The sequence below is a fragment of the Gossypium arboreum genome, chromosome 3 (genome assembly GCF_025698485.1).
Source record: "Gossypium arboreum isolate Shixiya-1 chromosome 3, ASM2569848v2, whole genome shotgun sequence".
In the NCBI taxonomy this organism is placed as follows: Eukaryota; Viridiplantae; Streptophyta; class Magnoliopsida; order Malvales; family Malvaceae; genus Gossypium; species Gossypium arboreum.
This window is the reverse complement of record NC_069072.1, coordinates 112638747-112659767: the sequence shown is the minus strand read 5'-3', so window position 1 is coordinate 112659767 and position 21021 is coordinate 112638747. Positions and strand designations below refer to the sequence as shown.

Below are 21021 nucleotides of genomic sequence, written 5' to 3'. Positions count from 1 at the left end.
TAAAATTAAAAAATCATATTGTAATTCTCATCCAACGATTTCAAAGTTCAATAAACTCATAATCGTAAATCCAGACAAAATTAGATGTTTACAATAGTGAAACATCTCTAGATAATGTAACGTATAATTGTCTATCAGAATAAATATGTTGTAGAAATACATTCAACTATCTATTATTCTTAAGTTTTATTAAAAACATATAGTTGTCTATGAGTGGAAACATATTGTGTAATTATTGTCTTTTAATTTTGTTAACAGTCATAGCGAAAGAAAAATGTAGTGGAATTGAAAACGGTTAAACTAACCAATGATATTATAATCATTAAAAGAAATTAAACATTAAATCTCTTATTTTAATGATTTATATATTACATATTTATTAGATTTATTGTTCGGTACTATTCATAGTGTATATGAATATGAATAGAAAATATACACATGGGTGTTAATTCAAATACTTTAGATATTGTAATTCGAATAATTTTGGGCATTCCATTTATATATTTAAAAATATTATTTTTAATCTAAAATTTTAGTTTTCAAACAAAATTATAATATTTTTAGGAATTTAATTAATGAAGTATTTTATTTGTAGTTGTATATAAAATTATGAAACATTATTAAATACAATATGTATTTTTATCTATATATAGATTGTAAATATATATATTTGACAACAAGAACAAAATTAAATGAATGGAATTTATTAAATCATTTAAAACTATAATGATTTTTAAAAATGAATTTTTAATAAAATTAGGGTTATATTATTTTGAAAAAATAAAAAATATATATAAAAACATAAATTATAAATTTCGAGAGATAAAAAGAGTATTGAGATCCTGTACAATTTATATGTTTTTAAATAGATAATAATAATAATAATAATTATTATTATTTATAAAAACTAAACTGTAATAAAAAGTATTGAATGTGATCAAATTTTATATTTTTGCAAAAATTGCAAAATGGCGTTTATATGGCAAACAGTGCTGCAATTGGCAGCAATGAGATGGCGGCAATAGTTGAATAAAAATGCACCAACAAAAAACAAAAACAAATATTGAAATAAATAGCTACTTATAAGCGACTATTGAAGCTCAAGCTGCTACAAACCAATTGGCAAGGAAGCAGCTAAAAGAGAACTCTCTGGCTATTCTCTTCTTCTACTTGTTCCCTTCTTTATTTTTTTACCCATGATTTGCTTAAATGCTACTGGATGAAAATATCTAACAGTCCAATATCACTTAATAGAGCTAACTTGATATATAATTCTAACACTTAAATGATAATTAATATAAATAAATTGTAATTTATTAATGTAAAATAATAATAAAAGATGTATCTTAAAATATAATACCAAATAAAACTATGAATTAATTAAATAATACTAGATGAGGTTAATTGTGATTTGATGTTTTATCATAAAATAATATAAATTTATCAAAGTAATAAAATCAATAAAACTCATCACTAAGGAAAAATATTACCAACTACCATAGACTTCTTCCTTACATACCCTTTTCACTATATATTTTATGTAAACACTTCTATATAATTATGAAGAAAACTTATGTCTAGACTTCTTTTATTATATAACTCTATTTTATGTAAAAATTTATCACTACCGTAGACTTGTTTTCAATATACCATTTATGTAAAAATTTATTATAATTATTTTAAAATATCAATTTAATAATATAATGAAAAATAAATTATATTTTATCAATTCAAAAGTTTCTCTTAATTTTAGTTAGTTTTAATAATATAATTTTAGTTTTTACAATCATTGATAATCATAATTTCTCTTAGTTTTTAAATGATATATAAATTTAGTTTTTAAATAATATATAAATTTGGTCTACATAAGAGAGTAAACTCTAATACTAATTTGAAAAAATAAAAATAAAAATAGGTAAAGTAACATGCACCAATAATAATAATAATTTAAGATAAATATAAAAGATATTTACACTAAATTAATAAACACTTTTAATAATAGTGAATAAATAATCATTGTTAAATTTTGAATTTTTTTCAAAACAAACCCATAAAATATTTTTCATCTGCAACCAAACAAATAATGGATAAAAAACAGTTTTAAGAATGTTTGCTTAACACATTATAAACAACTTATATAAAATAATGCTCCACTTTTTTCATATAATTCTAACTTGTTACCACTAACAATCTACATTTTTTACGGGTAATTTTTCTTAAAGGCAAATTGATTAAATATGCCTAACTACTCAACTTTATTTATAAAGTTAAACTTAAAGTTTAATTAATATATAACTCTAAGATTAGTTAAGTAATAATTAAGATGCTTAAAATTCTATTAAAGTAATAACTCTCTTTTATATCAATAAAATTAACATAAATTTTAAAAATAAAATAAAATAAAATAAATTTACTATTTTTTAATATTTTATACTTAGAGTTTTATTCAATTAATAATTCTAATTTAAAATTAACACAATTTATTTTAACAAAAATTATAAATTAAATTAAAATCATTTTTAAAATTAATTTAGTAATAAGATGAAGAATAAATGGTATTTTGTGAGTAAAAATTTCTCCAAATTCGTATTCGTGCTTCTTATATAGATTATAGTTAGTTTATTTCATATTTCAACTTTTATACACATTTCTGATTAAATTAGTGTCCATGAAACTCAATCCAGCACTTAAATAATAAATAAATTATTAGTATTTCACAAATTAATTAAATTGAGTAAAAGCACTTTAAAATTTTCAAGTTATAGACTCACTCCAAAAATTGTGTTAAAAAGGCCCAAAACTGAACCAATCGAATTGAATTCCTAATAAATAAACAACGAATCCAATTTAATAGAAACGTAGTATGCTGCATAAATACCAAAAATAGAATTTTTGTAAAACAAAAATAATACTAAAATGGATTATACTCTTCTAAATGACGATAAGAGAGATACATGGATCACAATTTCAAAGCAGCAATAGCTTCAGGTTTGAAATCAACCCTTAAACTCAGAACTCTCCGAACCTCGGCAGGTGTCAGTCTCCAGGTCATAGGCCCTGAGTTTTCGCCCCAGAAATCCAGAATCTCCGACACCTTTTCCAAGTTGAGTATGGTTGCCATCTGTGTAAGACGAGCAAATTTGTCTCTCACAGTCCTCTGCGTCATCCCAGAAAAATGGCTTACCAACGCTCGGGTATCTCTGTCAAGCTGAAGGCCACCGAGTTGACTAAACCGTTTCTGCATCATAATCACTTCCAACCTCTTCACAATGAAGTCGATTACCAAATGTACAAATGAATCGTAGTTGTTAGTAGTCATCAGGGGTTGGAGCCAAGCCACATTGATTTCAACAGCATGAAGAAGTCTCTGTACCCAAGGATCATTCACCTCGTTCTCGGCATATTCAGACTCTGATAGTTCATAGCTGATGGTTGCTACACTGTCTAGTACTGGACGGATTTGAGGTGTCACAGTTGCTGCTAGTTGCTCCATACAAGCATTCTGGGCTTGCTTGAAAGTGTTGCTCAAGTCAGCCAACTCGGACAAACAAGATTTTACCTTTTCCCTTTCAGTTGGTGCAGGAAAGACCTAAAGAGAAAGAAAACAGCACATTCGATGCAGTACTTGGATAACACGATAAATATGAAAAAAAAAAAAAAAAAAAAAGAGAGGCACCAGCAATAGAAGCCACTACTGGTAGAAGTAAATAACTAAATACTTTACACGAAGTTATACACTACCAGGCATGCAACCAAAGCCAAGCAAATTATTTAAAGAAGCGTTTAGTTTTATAAAAGGAAAATGACCAAAGGAAACAGGCATTATAAAGTAAATTCTTTTCCGGACAAACATAAAAAAAGGACAAAGAACAACTACTAGCAGTGTAGTAGTATTTACTAAAAATACAAAATACTTAAGGTAAAATAGAGCCAATTTCTTTTATCACGAACCCTGAGTTAATCATGAGAAAATACAATAGTGACACCATAAAAGTCTATCATATTATGTACCGAAACTCTAGCTTAGCTCCACATACCTCTATTCCAAAATTAAACATAAGGGCTGCAGGATATCAAGCAATAACCGGCACCAAGTTTTATCATTTTATGTGTAGAAATTACAGCTTATCTAGAAATACGGCCAATCCGCATACCTCTATTCCAACATTAAACATAAGGACTGCAGGATAGCAAACTTGAACCACCATGAATTCCTACTCTGAATTGTTTCTCATTTTAAGTGCATGAGCCAATCAGTCATGCTCAGCAAGAAGCAATAATTGGCACCAAAGCTAGCTCAAGGGAAACAGTCTAAGAAAATTATAAAATTCTTACTTGCCTAATATTCAACAATATGACATACTCCAGTATTAAATCTACAGGTACTCTTGGATGCATTAATGCCAACCGTTTTACTTCTTCAGCAACGCCCAGCAGTAAAATTGATTATAGCTTGAAATATTGGGAAAATAATAAGTTCAGTATTGAAGCCATTGTTGTCGGACATGCAAGGTGCACACTAGGCACTAGAACACTTATCTTGCCAGAAGTGCAAGGTACAAAAAGAGTGCTCTCCTGTTAAAGTAAGATGCAATATGTATGCGCTTATGTGTGTCCGTGTATGCAAATGAACTTAAGATATATGATTATGACAATGAACTCTAAAGAATGGTCTAGTTTCTCTACAAAACAAGAAAAAATTCCTTTTTCTTTTGCTAGTCAATCTGCATGGTTCCCTTTTGAACCCGTGTTTGCTGTTAAATACTCAAAATTTGAGCAGGGAGTTCTATATTTTCCGCTTACTAGTAAAACCACAACTAACAGAAAAAAAAATAAATTAAAGACCAAAACAATCAAGTGGGTTTTTCTTTGCATCTATTGCCTTACAAAAAAGCATGCCAAGATTTCTTTATATCATTCTATAAGTAATATCAAATCGAACCTAGGACTTGGTCCTAATGGTTCACCCACCCCCTTTAGGTGGACTTCCTCTAATGCTCAGTTTCCAGCTCCTCCTACATATCCAAAGAAGTCAGCCTAACATTTGCATGTAAACTCCCAAAGCATTAAGTTATCAAAACATTAGCCAGTTGATACAATCATAAAATCAATATCCAACCCACCATTTGTGGCTAAATAATATAAATTTTAATCCAAAGGGAAAGGAGATAATAATGGTCCTTTATGAATTTTATTTTAATAGTTCATTTCCTATTTTCCTTTCCCTTTCTGAGCCTCTAAGAACCTTGCCTCTAAATCTGAACCTTCTTAAACTGTAATGCTACTATGCATTATGGAGAACCAGCAATGTTTCACAAATCCTAACACTAGAAAGAATAAGTCATTTCCTTCAAATAAGTAAACAACAATCTTGAAAGATCAATAATATGCATGCAGCAGCTGATTGGAACATAAGCAAATTAGAACAAAAAGAAACTATACAAGCATACAACTGACCTCCGCACACTGCTCTTCAATTTCGTGTTTTAGTTTCAGGACATACTCACTGCTCAGATCTATATTATTCAGGGCTGTAGCTATCTCCGTCCCAGTCTTTTGAACACCAACACCACCCAAGAACAACTTTGGCCCAAGATTCGGTTCTCTTACTTTCAGTTGCAAGGCTTCATAGTATTCATTATTCAGCAAACTACTGGCACCACTCAGTACTGCAACTACAGAGCTAATATTCGAAGTAGAAATAGCCCTTCTCAAGCAACTTTGCAAAACATAAAACACATCGTCCACCATTGAAGTAGTAAGGCTATCAGGTACAAGCTCATCGATCCCTATGGCTTTCCTCACATTTTCCACCATAAAGAACCCCTCTAAAATCACATAAAAGCCAGTAATATCTTGAGCAACTTTGCTAAAACTTCCTGTCCTAAAAGCTTTTGTAGCCCGTGGGACTAAATCCGGATCAACTGTTGTCATCCCCTTGATCTTTGAAACCATGTATTGGGTGTAATCTACACCAAGTTGCATCAATGACAATATTTCTTCTAAATACAACTCAATCTCTCTTGGGTTTGGTCCTTCAGGTGCTCCAACAGTTAACAAATTCTTATTTTGAGAATTGATTTCAGAAGACAATTTAGCCAATTTCCTAAATTCCATATATTTTTTCAAGATTAAAGAACCCCTTGAATCACATTCCTCTTGTAGCTCAAAAATGGCATACACCACTCCGTCTTCTCCGCAAAGAGTCCGTAAAATCTCATCATTTTCCTCAACAGCTAAAACTATATCTTTAAACAAATTAGTCAAACACCCAACAAAATTTACCTGGTTATTCTGATTTTGCCCATTACTTTGTTCCATCAACTCAACCAAATTCTCATACTCTAACCTTGATCTCATCCCGATCACTTTCTTCAAATACCCAACATAAACTTGCAACCCTTCTTCCTCAAGACCCAAAGGAGAATACAGCTTAATGAATCTCAGGATTGTAGCATGATCCCTCTGATCCACGGCTGCCATTAATTTTTTCTTTACAATCCCTTCCAGTTGCTTCTTTGAGGCTAACAACTGTTCCCTTTGGTCTGATCCGGAATCCTTAAACTTATTATCGATCTCCAAAAATGTCCTTACGTAGTTCGTGGCTGACTCGTAGTCCTCAGCGTCGAGAGCGCTTTTGACGCCGTCGATGCAATTCCCTCTCTCCACAATGGCATCGATGCGGAGGAGCGTGGAGTTGACGCGTGACTGAGCGAGGTCGAGCTCGCGGACCTTGCGGCTGACTTGGTCAGCGAGATGGCAGGTGGAGGTAATGTTAGAGAGCATGTGGTCAGATTCAGCCTTGACAATGTCGAGAACGTCGGCAGATCTTTGGAGGTTGTTTAGGCTCTTGTCGAGGTCGGTGCGCTGGGAGAGGAGGGTGTCTAGGTCCACATCGAGGGCGCGTTGGTAGGCGATGCACTCGTGAAGGAGGCGCGTCATTGCTCCCACGTCGGTGAGGGATCGGACGTAGTCGACTGCCTCGGGAGTCCCGAATTTCATGGTTGATGCGGAGGTATCGTCGTGCTGCTCCGTCGCTTCGGACCCGTCCGGTGTCGACAACATTTCTCTCCCCTAACTTTCAAGAAACAAATTATTTACAAGCTAATTTAGATTTAGTTTTAGTTTTGGTATTTCAGTTTTAACTTTAAAGTTTTTAAAGATTTTTTATGGCGAAGAGGGAGCGATGCGGTAGTTCTACAGCTTCGGCTAAGGTTTAACCAGCAGCTAGTCACTTATCATACATAAGGTTAAAATAGATTGCGTAGAGCATGGTTTAGTATTTGATCTAGTATGCAACCCTTAGGAATAGTTTTTTTTTTTCCTTCTATTATTTAAATTTTAAATTTTAAAATTTTTGACAATTAGTATCTAAATTTGAATTAAATATAATTTTTTAAAATATCTAAATTCGTAAAAAATAAATTTAATATTTGTATGCCACATATTCAAATTCGTAAAATTTAATTTGAATCCTTGAAATAATAAAAATAAAATAACAAATTTAGTTTAAATAAAATTTATTTATAATTAATAATACATAAATACAAATTAACAAAAATTAGTTAAATAAAAAATTAAATTTAATATTTTCAATCATATGTTTAATATTTAACAGAATAATATAAAATAAAATAATTAGTTTTCAATTGTTATGAATATCTTATTAAGTAGATATCCATCATGATTAAGATAAAATTTTTATTTAATATTTCATATCGATTATTATTTTTCATTCTTCTTTCATTATACGTTATCATTCTTTTGATTAACTTATTTTTTTATTCTTAAGGATGGTGAAAGATTTGATATCGTTATTTATATGAAATCGGGAAGTAAGATTCACCCTCAAAGTTTGCTTTTTGATATTTGCAGGGGATGATCTCTTTTTCTTCATTATAAATGATGTTTATAATCACTACTTCTCATCCATGGTAACATAAATCAATCTAATAACTTCTTTTGAAATTTGATTTGATTTCTATTAAAAGTTCAATTTATAAAATTCACTATTCGTATCTCTATAAATTTATAAAACCCTTTACGCATTTAGTTATTGGAATTTTTATGTGGAGATAATTATTTTTTAATAGATTTGATTGGTTTAATTTTGATTTTGATTAATATATATGATTATTGTGGAATGTGAGTAAAAATACTTACTTGTCATGAACTTTGAGATATTCATTCTATCTGTGACAATTTCATATCATTATAAGATTTGAGATGAAATCATGTCATAAGAGGTGGAGGTTAGACAATGTTTATGTTTAAACTTTTATAGCTGTAAAGTTATTTTAATTTGACATTATAATATTTTATATTTTGTTGTGGTATGATATACAAAGTATATATTATCTACCTATTCATTTTATTTTTATATGAATAAATAAAATTTTATTTAAAATAAATTAAGCATTCATTAAGGTTATACAATAAAATGATTATATGCTCTTGAAGAGCTAATATTGCATCAAACTATAAAAACCCTTTAAGGGCTTATATTTTAGCTCCTTATGATGCAAAATTTTGTAAAATATAATATTAATTTTCGATCAAAAATATATATGTTGAATAAAACCTTCATGTGTTTTACATTAAAACCATATATATAAATAACATGAGATACTCATGTATTTGCATTATATTCCCCGAAGGAATACATTACACTATATGATTGAAATATCTAATGTAGTAGCAATACTGTGAAAATGACTTTAACAATATTTTCGAACGATCTCATACCTTCTAGTGACTAAGAAAAATAATAAGTTACTAATGAAAAACTATGAAATTCTTCCACTAGTTTTGTTTCATTTCCTGAAGTGAATGTAGCAGTATATAAAAATTATGAAAAATCAAAATATAGAGACCATGATTGTTGTTGTAATTTGGGATATGCTTGGAGACTAATCATGACAACATGAATAAGTAGATTTTGATTTGAAATCCACGCATGTTTTGCGATAGTGGTTATGAAATAAAGAATCAATTGAAGCGTTTAAAACTCTATCCTACTAGATTTATTGTATTCCCTTAAGTGAATGCAAACATAAAGAAAATAAAATATAAAATCATGGACCACTAAAAGTGGGAACATAATAATAAATAAGATAACAATAAGAGTTCTCAAGATAACTCTTCAAAGGGTAAAGATAACTTATGTTATCAATGTGATATGAAAGATTATTGGCCACATGTAGCATATGCCCAAATATTTTGTTTCTGTTAATATTCTTTGAGGAAGGATATAGGAATGTAGTAATAAATTATATCATTATAGATAGAAAATATTTATCTTATTTGATACTAAATCAAACAAATAAAATATTTGATAGTACCAAATGAGTCGTAAGCTCTAGAAGAGCTAATATATTAACATCTTGTGATGGTTAATCCATTGGTTTTAAAAGATATTTATGATGGATCTTATATTGAGATTCGAATAATGAAAATATTATATTTCATATGAATTACTATTACTATAAATATCTATTTTGAAAGGATGAAAAAGTGAGGATTGGGTTATTAATTTATATTTATTTTATAATTTTTATGATCTTCTTTTGTCATCATCCCCATTAAGGAGTTAGAAGAAAAATATTTGACTGTGAAATATCTATATATGAGCAATAAAATATGATAATTCTATCTAAAGCTCGTTGTAACACCCCTAACCCGTATCTGTCGTCGGAATAGAGTTTCGAAGCATTACTGAAACTTTTAGAACATTTTACAAGTAATTTAGGTAAATTACTATTAATTAACCGAGATCATTCAAAACATCCCTTAATTGGACCCTTAAGGCCCAATGTAAGCATTAGAATCGAGTCGAGACATAATCGAGAGTTCTAAAAATTTTTTTGTGAAATTACAAAAATTTTCCAAAGTGCAAGGCTCACACGCTCGTATGGTCCAAAGGACACGCCCGTGTGACCTTCTGACACGCCCGTGCTAGAGGTGGTGTTCGACCCTATGTAACTCTTTGACTTGTGCACATGCCATGCCACATGCCCGTGTTCTAGGCCATGTAGTTAATTAATTTAATTCGAAATTAGGTGCAGGTTTTACACGGCCAAGACACACGCCCGTGTTCTAGGCCGTGTAGCACATACAACTGAGACACACGCCTATGTCTCTGCCCGTGTGCTCAATTCTGAGCATTCTGTTTCTCAAAATTAAGGTGCAGGGGACACATGGCCTAACCATATGCCCATGTTACCAGGCCGTGTGTCACACATGGTCTAGACACATGCCCGTGTGTCTGCCCGTGTGGACAAAATAAAGCCATTTCCTAGCCTCATTTGTCACCCAACTTTACCATTTTCTTGCACTAAAACATACCAAGTATATTCCAACCAATTCAAGCATTCAAATAAGCAATTTCCATCATTCAGCATGGCATACCATTACATGCATACATGCTCACAATCTTACCTTGATTCAATCCATATATTAGGCATAAATTGATCAACTACTTAACATATATTTAGCTACCATAGCATGACATTACAAGTATATCAAAACAACCATTACTAGCCATTCCAATGGCTAGATTACAAGCATCATTATCAAGCCACTAATGGTCAAGTTGTCCTATACATGCCATTATACCAAAATGATTTTACTAAGTATACCCAAAATAACTAGTTGATAGTGTGACAATGCTCCAATGATCTTTAACCTTCTCGAGCTTTCGAGCACTATAAAAGAGGGGAAAAATAAAACGGAGTAAGCATTACATGCTTATTAAGTTCGTATAACAGAAACTAAACTTACCAATCCCGTTTACTAAATCTAAGCATACAATATCATGTTTTCCTTCCATTTGGCTAAATTGCCTAAACACATACATTCAATCAAACATGTTAGTCACCAAAATCTTCTTATTAATCAAGTAAACATAAATGAGCTCATCATGCAATATTCTTTCAAGTCATTATCATTTCATCTCATAATTCTCATGCCATGTTAAAAGTTTTATATCTGTTGAATCATTGAAATTTCGATGGATGCTCAAGTAGTATACTCGAGGTGTACGATTCAATAATCCGTCAATTTCTTATTCAAGGGTACCCATTACGGCACTTAATCAAGGAACACACTCTCGAGCCACATATCGTATAATAGGATTACCAGTCCAGGCTAAATCCTTTATATAACGTATGCTCAAAAGAGTTCAATTAGGATTACCAATCCAGGTTAAACCCTAATCGTAATGTATACTCGAGAGGTATTATATCTGGATTACCTGTTCGGGCTAAATCCTTTCTATATCAAGGTCAATAGGATTACTCGTCCGAGCTAAATCCCGTCTGCAACAAATGCAGGACCTTTTTCGTTTCAAGAAAGCACTTATATTTATCAGAATTCAATATTTAATTGGGACTTAACACTTTTTCACCATATCAAGCATGTATTAAATTTCTCATTATAGCATTCATGTAATGTACATCAATATAAGTCACATTCCATACAACACAACATTCAATTAAACATATTTACATGCCCGATTAAGTTACACAAACTTACCTCGACACTTGTTTGCGTATAAAATCTACTAATCTGAAACCTTTTCTTTTCCTCGGTCTAACCTCGAATTTGTGTTGTCCAGATCTATATAAATAGCTTGAATCATCAATTTCACATATTTCATATTTATTTGGACTCAATTTACATCCTAGGAAAAATTACTATTTTACCCCTAATTGGTCTATAAGTTACAATTTCGTCCCTAGGCTCGAAAAATGAAACTTGTGCAATTTACTCCCTATTCCAAGCCTAACCAAAATCCCATTACAAAATTTACAGCACATATATTCATAAAAATTCAGAATTTTTCTTCAATTTCACAAGTTTACATTTTAGTCTTTAAATCATGTTTTCATCAAAAATTACTTTGTAAAACTTGTTTATCTATCAACAACCTTTCATTTTCTATCATAAATTTCTAATTTTCAGCATATACATCCATGACCAATTTTTCAACTTTGATAACTTTTTAAATTAATCCCCTAAATAGATAGATTAAGCTATCCCAGTTTAAAAAATATCGAAATTACTAAAAACGGGACAAGGAAACTTACCAAATTAAGCCTTGAAAGTTTCTTCTCTCTCTCTTAGGGTTTCCATATAATTTTGGGTTTGAAGATGACAAAATAAGATGATATTTCTTTTTTATCATCTTTTAATTAATTATTTATTTCAATTTCTAATTTAGTCCCTACTCTTTTTTAATTTTTCCATGGATGAGTCACCGAAAATCTACATACTTTTCTTTAATGGTCTAATTACCATATAAGGACCTCTAGATTTGAATTCCATAGCTATTTAATCCTTATAGATACTAGAATTCAATTTTAGCATTTTATGCGATTTAGTCCTTCTCGTAATTAAGCGCTTAATCGATAAAATTTTCATATCAAAATTTTCACACTACATGTCTATCATAATACGGACCATATAATAAAATAAAAATAAACTTTTTTTTTGGATCGAATTTATGGTCCTGAAACCACAATTCCAATTTCACTGAAAAATGGGCTGTTTCACTCGTTATGGTTGGATGCACCTGAAGTTGCAATTTTTTTTTAAGATATTTGAAGATTTTGGCATATTTCTTGAAGCGAATATTGCATATAATTGTTTGGAAATTATATTTATTTTGTTGACTTAGCGATATTATAATAGTGATATTATAATATTCATATTGATTTAGACATTTTCAGTAGTAAATGTCACAATATCACTTATATGTGGATACAAAGTAAAATGAATGATAGTAAACTTATTAATTTGTTACAATTTAGTACAATTGAAACACATATTAACGTAAACCAGAAGTTTACTAATACAAATGCATTTGCTACTTCGCATGACCAGCTAGACCATCCTAGATCATATATGATGCAAAAATTAATTGAGAATTTATATGGACATTCATTAAAGAACTAGAAGATTCTTTAATTTAAAGAATTTTCATTTGTTGTTTGTTCTCAATGAAAATTTATTGTTAGAAACTCACTAGATAAAGTTGAGATTTAATGTCTTACATTTTTTTGATCCACCGTGTGGATGGTTTTGATATTATATGATTTTGGTAAATACATGTAACAGCCCGATTTTGGGCCTAGTAGAAACAGTGATTTCGGAACCACTAAACTGAGGTCGGAGAAATTATTTTTAATATTATTTTATGTGTGATAGCATGTTTTTAAAGGTGCATGAGAGATTTGGTGATTTAATTTTAGCGTTTGTGAGCTTAATTACAAAAAAAGACTAAATCGCATAAAGTGCAAAAGTCCTATTTTGATAGCTAAGGGTGTTAAATTGCCATGAATCATAAATTGTGGGTCTTTAAAGGGCAAATAGACCTTTAGATAAATGATATCCTGTAACACCCCTTACCCGAGACCATCGCCAGAGTCGAGCACGAAGCGTTACCAGACTTAGCTTACTAATTCGGGGCATAAAAATTTGCTTTTAAAATTAATTTAGTTTCAATCATTCAATATAACCCTAAAAAGGGTCCTCGAGACCTTAAAACATGAAATTGAAATGGTTCGAGAACAAACCGTAATCAATAAAAATTTTCCGATCACTTAAACAAATCAAAACAATTTATTTCATCTTTCATAAATAAATTGTCCATCTGCGTCATAGTCACTAAATAAATCATAACTCGAGTTACGAAATTCAAAATTCAAATCTGTAAATTTTATATAAAACTAGACTCATATATCTTATTACTAAATTTGTTTCAAAATTTTTGGTCTAGCCAATTAGTACAATTTATTAGTTAAAATTTCTCCTATTTTAATGTTTGGCTGCTCTAACCTCTGTTAACTACGAATTAATTTTCTCTCTGCATAGAATTCAAATAACCATTCTGTTTATTTCTATTAAAATTAGACTCAATAAGGAATCTATAAATATAAATTATAACTCCTAATTATTTTTGTACAATATTTAGTGAATTTCTAAATTCAAAATAAGGGATTCAAAAATCACTCGACCTGTCTCACTAAATTTAAATATCTCATAAAATAAAACTCCTTTATTTACTCTGTTTCTTTCATATGAAAATAGACTCAATAATATTTAATTCTATATCTCATTCACTATCTAAATTCATTTCTACTAGTTTTAGTGATTTTTCAAATTTACATCATTACGACAGTCCGATACTATTTTAAAGCTAATTTCACCTTTTTCATGATTTCCATGGAATAACTAGCATTTAGGCATACATAACACCAAACATGTCCTTGATTAGCCATTCCAATGGATAATCATTATCAAGTATTTACATACCATTCATTAGCCATATCATAAGACCATACACACAAAATGGCTACGCTGCTATACATGCCATACTCAAAGTGAAACGTCTAGCTATACCAAAATAATCCTTGTGATAGTGTGCCCGGACCTCCGACGTACTTTATGATCCTCGAGTTAGCTTGAAAAAACTATAAAAAGAAAGACAATAAAGGGGGTAAGCATTAAGCTTAGTAAATTTGCAGGCAACTAAATAACAACATTCATAAGAATTATCTTACTACTTGTCGTGATACTACTTAATGCAACTTCATTAATTGTCATAGACATATTTTAAACTTCTTCACTTACTCAGTTACTTAAATACTTACTTACTTAATCAAATTTATTAATACATTTTACTTACCTTTTTCCTTATCAAGCATACATGAACATTATATACTTACCTTTTCTATTCTAGCATGAACTTGTCTTACCTTTTTAGTATAACTCGTCTTACCTTACCTTACCTTGATATTCTCTTTAAATTTTCCTGTTGAACCACTTGGAATACTAAGGATACATGGGTACCTTACCATTGCCATGAATTGTCATGGTCTTACGTGATATCCTTTTGAAACTTACCATTGCCATGTCTCGACATGGTTTTACATGGTATCCTTGCCTTATGAACTCACCAATGCCATGTCTTGGCATGGTCTTACATGGGACCTTTGCCTTATAGCAACTTATCAATGCCATGTCTTGACATGGACTTACATGAATTTCTTGCCTTGTAAAACTTACCAATGCCATGCCTTGGCATGGTCTTACTTGGTATCCTTAAACCCTAATGTCATGACATTTGTATCCTACACATTCTTAAGGTTCAACCGGGACTTTTAAGTATCATTTCTCTGTCAATTCTTGCTTGAATCATTAAGGAATACATTTACAAAATAAATATGTAGATGCTGAAAAATAACATCATTAATTATAAATAATAAAACATTGCATTTATTTACCGCAAACTTACCTCGAAACAAAATACGATCAACTATATCGATTTAGTCCAATATTTTTTTTGTTTCCCCGGTCTAACTCCGGATTTTGTTCTTCTTGATTATGGAGCTTGGAAGCTTGAAACAAACCCTTCATTAAAATTTTTAGTTATTTCTACCTATGTATAGCCATTTTTGTCCATGAAAATATAATGGTCTAATTACCATTTAAGGACCTCTACTTCAATTATGCACTTCAATTTAATCCCTTAACATTTAGAACTCATATTTATCAACTTTTGCAATTAAGCCCTAATATGCAAATCGGACATGCAATCACTGAAGTTTCTTATCGGTATTCTAACACATGCATCTAATCACTCGGTAAATCATAAAATTAATTGCAATAAACTTTTCTATCTCAGATTCGTGGTTTCACAACCACTGTTCTGTTTACGCCTTATTTCGAGATGTTACATAACTAGCTATAGGTGACAAAAGAAAGAAATGGTCAAAAATTAGGTGAGTTGGTGACCTATTTTGACTAGAATAAAAATAAAATAAGGAGAAAAAGATATCATCTTTTTCTCACCTTTTTCACCACCAAAAATACCAGCAAAAATAGGGGTTTTGAAAGCTTGAAATTTGCAGCTACTTAGTTCCCTCACAAGTAAGTGACTTTGAAGATTTTTCTTGGTGTTTTTTACATTTTTGGGACTCTTGTAACATGAGCTTTCAAATGAGGGGACTATTTTGCAAAATGATTGAAAGTCTAAGGTTTTACCATGACTGTGTTCATGTTGTTTTCTAAAATTTTATGGAAGAATATGAGTTATGGTAGTGTAATGAACAACTTTTGTGAAGAGATTTCTCATGAAAACCCTAAAATGACCATTTTGCATAAGTTGTAAAATAGTTGATAAATGTGTGAAATAATGAGAATTGTGGGCTGCTCCTAGTATGAAAAGTACTCGGCTAGGCTTGATTAATGAGAAAATGTGATAAAAATTAATTTTCGGACCTAGGGGTAAAATGGTCATTTTGTGAAAGTCTAGGGACAAAATGGTCAATTTGCCCAATTATGGATTTTTGAGTGTTTAGATTAATATGCTAATGAAATAAATGAATTTATATCATTTTAGATCAAGAACTACAAAATCTGGGCCTAGACCGGGGAAAAGCGAAGCAAGTGGACTAAGCCGAGCTAGACGTCTACATTTTGTAATTCGAGGTAAGTTGTATGTAAATAATACAACTACATTGTTATTTTATGTGTTTGAATTGATATAGCATAAATTTCTTGTTTATGGAAATGATTATGTATGATGAATATTGAGATAGTAGAACTCCTGTTTGAACCTTAAGAAATAAATCGGATATCTATGCCATAATATTCGGGTTATTTATGTGCTAGTTTAAGACCACGTCAGGGACATGGCATCGGTAGTGAGACGAGAGCTAGTGTAAGACATGTCTGGGACATGCATCGGCCTCGTGATGTAAGCTAGTGTAAGACATGTCTGGGACATGTATCGGCTAAGAGATGTGTCAGTGTAAGACCATGTCTGGGACATGGCATAGGCACAGATATATGATAGCTAGTGTAAGACCATGTTTGGGACATGGCATTGGCCTCAATTTCGATAGTCAGTGTAACACCATGTCTAGGACATAACATCGACTTGATGGATGAGCCAGTGTAAGACCATGTTTGGGACATGGTGTTGGCATTATACTTGATGTTTGAGGCTTAGTGAATATCCCATAGCATTCCGAATGGTTCAACAGAGAGAGTTACAGTTTAAGTTAAACAAGGAAAGTATAACCATATTGTGAGTGGTATAGGTACCTATTTGAAATGTATGAGATATGAGCTCAATGTATGCTATGAGAATTGTATTGGATAGTGATGAGTAAGTTGTTATCGTATTTATTTGCATGCGACTTTCTAAGCTTTATGCTTACTTCCTCTCCTTTCCATTTTCTTATAGTGCTACCTAATTAGCTCGATGATCATTGATAAGCCTCAAAAGTAACATATTTTAATCCCATGCTTGGTATACTTTCGGATGATTTATCATAGAATTTAGTGAATTTGATGCTCTTAATCCTTTAATTTCATGTTTTATATCCAGATGAGCATAGGAAAGCAAAAAGTACAAGAAAAAAGCCAAAAACGGACAAAATAGGTTTATTTTAGTACTGCACACGGCCCAAACACTTACACACAGGTAGATCACACGCCCGTGTGTAATGGCCGTGTCAACTTAAAACCATATTAGAATTCCACACGACTTGAGCACCATCACACGGGCATGCCACACGGCTGTGTCCCTGTCGAGACCTATTTTAATTCTACTAAAAAAAGGCTAATTTTGGGCATTCCAAAGTCTATTTAAACACACGAGAAGAGGATCAAGGGGGAAACAAAGAGTAGAAGGCAGAAAATACTTGAAGACATTCATTGGAATCAGCTCGAAAGCAGGAATTACTTAAAGACTGAAGATTTCCATTCAATTTCTACCAAAGTTTTTGGGTTTCCTTTGTTTTTTTATTTTCCCAATTTTTAGATGTTTTCTCTTATCGTTATGAACTAAACTCTCTAAAAACCTAAGGGAGATAAAACCTAAGATAGATCTTATTATTATTTGAATTATATGATAAATACTTGTCTTATTCTTAATTATAAGTTTTAATCCTTGCTTTAATATTCCAAGATATTAATTCAGGTTTTGATGTGCTTATTCAGTGGAGCAAAAGTCCCTATTTAAGAGTAGATCTTTCATAATTAAGCGGAGTTGCATGCAATCCTAGAGATAGGATGACGTAAATCTGCCAGATTAGAGTCAAATCTAATAAGGGAGTCCATAGATCGAGTTAATGTGATAATAGGGGTTTTAATTAGAAAGAGATTTTGATTAATCAACCTAGAGTCAGTTATTTTTAGTCTCGAGAGAGATATTAACATAAGCTAGGGATTCCTACGGATTAAGTCAAGTGAATAAATCGTCTAATTCAGAAGTAATAAGTGAAGTCTAGGTGGATTCTTCCTTGGGTATTGTCTTTTCCATCGGTTTTCCAAAAGTATTTTCAAACTTTAATCTTTGTCGAGTTCTTAGTTAATTAGATAGTTAATCTTAGTTTAAAAACATCCCTTTAATTTTTAGGCTAGATAATAAAAAGATAGTATTACTAGTACTTTAAGTCCTTGTGGATACGATATTTTCAGTCTCACCATAACTATACTACTGTTCGATAGGTACGTTTACCTTAGTCGAATTTTTAGTTAGTTTAGCGATCATCAAGTTTTTGGCACCGTTGCCGGGGACTAAGATATTAGGAAAACTTAATTTTATTACTTTAGCCATTTTTATTTTTATTACAATTTAATTTTGTTTTTATTTTAATTACTAATTTTTCTTTTATTTGCTTTTATTACAAGTTTTTATAGTTTATGACTAGAAGAAACCCTTCAGGACCTCTACTTTTTTACAGCGAAATTGAAAGCACAGCTCGTAGAAATCGTAGAGAGATAAAGTGAAGTCTACGGTATATAGAGGAAGAGCACAAGGACGATACCAATAACACCAATGAGATGACTGAAAATCAAAATAATCCGCTACCTCCTATGGTTGTCGCAAATCCAGTGAATCAGAATCCTGCTCCTCATACTATGTACGACTATGCTAAGCCCAATTTAATAGGAACTGAATCGAGTATAGTTAGACCTGCTGTTGCTGCAAATAATTTTGAACTGAAACCTAACACGATTCAAATGATACAACAGTTTGTTCAGTTTGATGGGTTGCAGGATGAGGATCCAAACCTCATTTAGCAAATTTTCTAGAATTTTGCGACACCTTTAAGATCAATAGCATTTCTGACGATGCCATTTGACTTCAGTTATTTCCCTTTTCATTACGGAATAAGGCTAAATAGTGGTTGAACTAGTTACCACGAGGGTCAATCACTACTTGGGAACAAATGACCGAAAAATTTTTGCTTAAATATTTTCCGCCGACTAAAGCGACAAAGTTGAGGAATGATATCTCTTCTTTTGTGCAGATGGATTTAGAAACACTTTATGATGCATGGGAGAGATACAAGGATTTATTGAGAAGGTGCATTCACTATGGGTTACCTCTTTGGCTACAGGTTCAAACTTTCCACAACAGTTTGAATCCCTTAACTAGACAAATGGTCGACGCGGCTACTGGTGGAGCCATCAATAATAAGACACCTGAAGAGGCTTATGAGTTCATAGAAGAGATATCACTGAACAATTATCAGTGGCAAGTTATAAGGATAAAATCGACAAAAGTAGCCAGCATTTTTAACATTGACTCGGTTACTATGCTTTCAAGTCAGGTAGAACTTTTGAATAGAAAGATTAATGGTTTATTTGGTTCTACGCAAGTACATCCAGTAATGCAGTGCGATGCAAGTGGAGGTGGAACGAGCAATTCAGAATACCTACCCTACGGCCTCAACATGGAGAACGAGCAAATAAATTATATGAGTAATAATCCTCGACCTCAAAATAATCCTTACAGTAACACTTACAATGCAAGTTGGAGGAACCACCCAAATTTCTCATGGGGAGGCCAAGGGAATCAGAGACCACTACCCCCTCCGGGCTTCCAACAACAACCTTACCAGCAAGAGAAGAAGCCGGACCTTGAAGAGATGATGACAAAGTTTATTTCAGTAGCATTTTCAAAACACTGAAACAACACTTAAAAATCACCAAACATCGATTCAAGGGCTTGAGAATCAAATAGGACAGCTGGCTAAGATGATTTCAGAAAGACCACCAAGGAGTCTGCCTAGTAACACCAAACCCAATCCAAAAGAGCATGTGAAAGCAGTTACACTAAAGAGTGAGAAAGTGTTAGCTGAATCTGAAAAGAAGCAGCCACAAGAAGCTAATAAGAAAGAGGATGAGGAGGTAAAACCTGAAATAAGTGAAAACTTGTACTGAGGGAATATAAAACACCAATCCCGTATCCAGCAAAGTTGAAGAAAGACCGCATAGATGCACAATTTGGTAAATTTCTTGAACTTTTTAAACAGTTGCATATTAACTTACCTTTTGTTGAAGCTATCTCGCAGATGCCTACATATGCAAAATTTTTGAAGGAGCTTCTAACAAGTAAAAGAAAGTTTGAAGAGTTGTCTACAGTAGAATCAACGAGGAGTGCTCGGCCATACTCCAAAATAAACTACAAACCAAACTGAAAGATCCAGGAAGTTTTACTATTTCCTGCTTAATTAGTAGTTTAAATGTTGAAAGGCACTAGCTGACTTAGGCGCTATCATTAATTTGATGCCTTACAAAATGTTCAAGCAACTTGGCCTTGGGGAACCAAAACCTACTAAGATGAGTATTCAACTAGCTGATAGATTTGTTAAATATCCTATATAATTATTGAAGATGTACTTGTAAAAGTAGATAAATTCATATTCCCTATTGATTTTGTTATGCTTGACATGGATGAGAATGTTAAGGTGTTTTTAATTTTAGGTCGCCCATTTTTAGCCACTTCTAGGGCTGTTATTGATGTGGGTGACGGTAAACTTATGCTTAGGGTAGGTGATGAAGAGATAATTTTTAAAATTTATGATGCCATGAGATTTTCTAGAGAACAAGATGACTCCTGTTATTTTATTAATTCTATTGATCATGCTACTCAAGATTCTTTACAGGAAATTATTCATAAAGACATGTTGGAACTGTGTCTTGCCCAAGGAGAGGAGGTAA

The 21021-nt window shown here is 31.7% G+C and overlaps 1 protein-coding gene and 1 non-coding gene across 2 annotated transcripts; both read right to left on the bottom strand.

Moving 5' to 3' along the window:
• Positions 1–2779: 2779 nt before the first annotated feature.
• On the bottom strand, positions 2780–7267 carry LOC108453976 (conserved oligomeric Golgi complex subunit 4-like). Its single transcript, XM_017752252.2, has 2 exons — positions 5458–7267; positions 2780–3589 (listed from the first exon to the last, which is right to left on the bottom strand). Exons 1-2 carry the CDS (start codon positions 7063–7065, stop codon positions 2960–2962), a joined length of 2238 nt encoding a protein of 745 aa, XP_017607741.1. The 5' UTR covers positions 7066–7267; the 3' UTR covers positions 2780–2959.
• A 12025-nt stretch (positions 7268–19292) lies between these two features.
• LOC128291162 (small nucleolar RNA R71) lies at positions 19293–19399 on the bottom strand. The gene has a single exon (XR_008280938.1). It is a non-coding gene; the product is annotated as a small nucleolar RNA R71 (small nucleolar RNA).
• Between the last annotated feature and the right edge of the window lie 1622 nt (positions 19400–21021).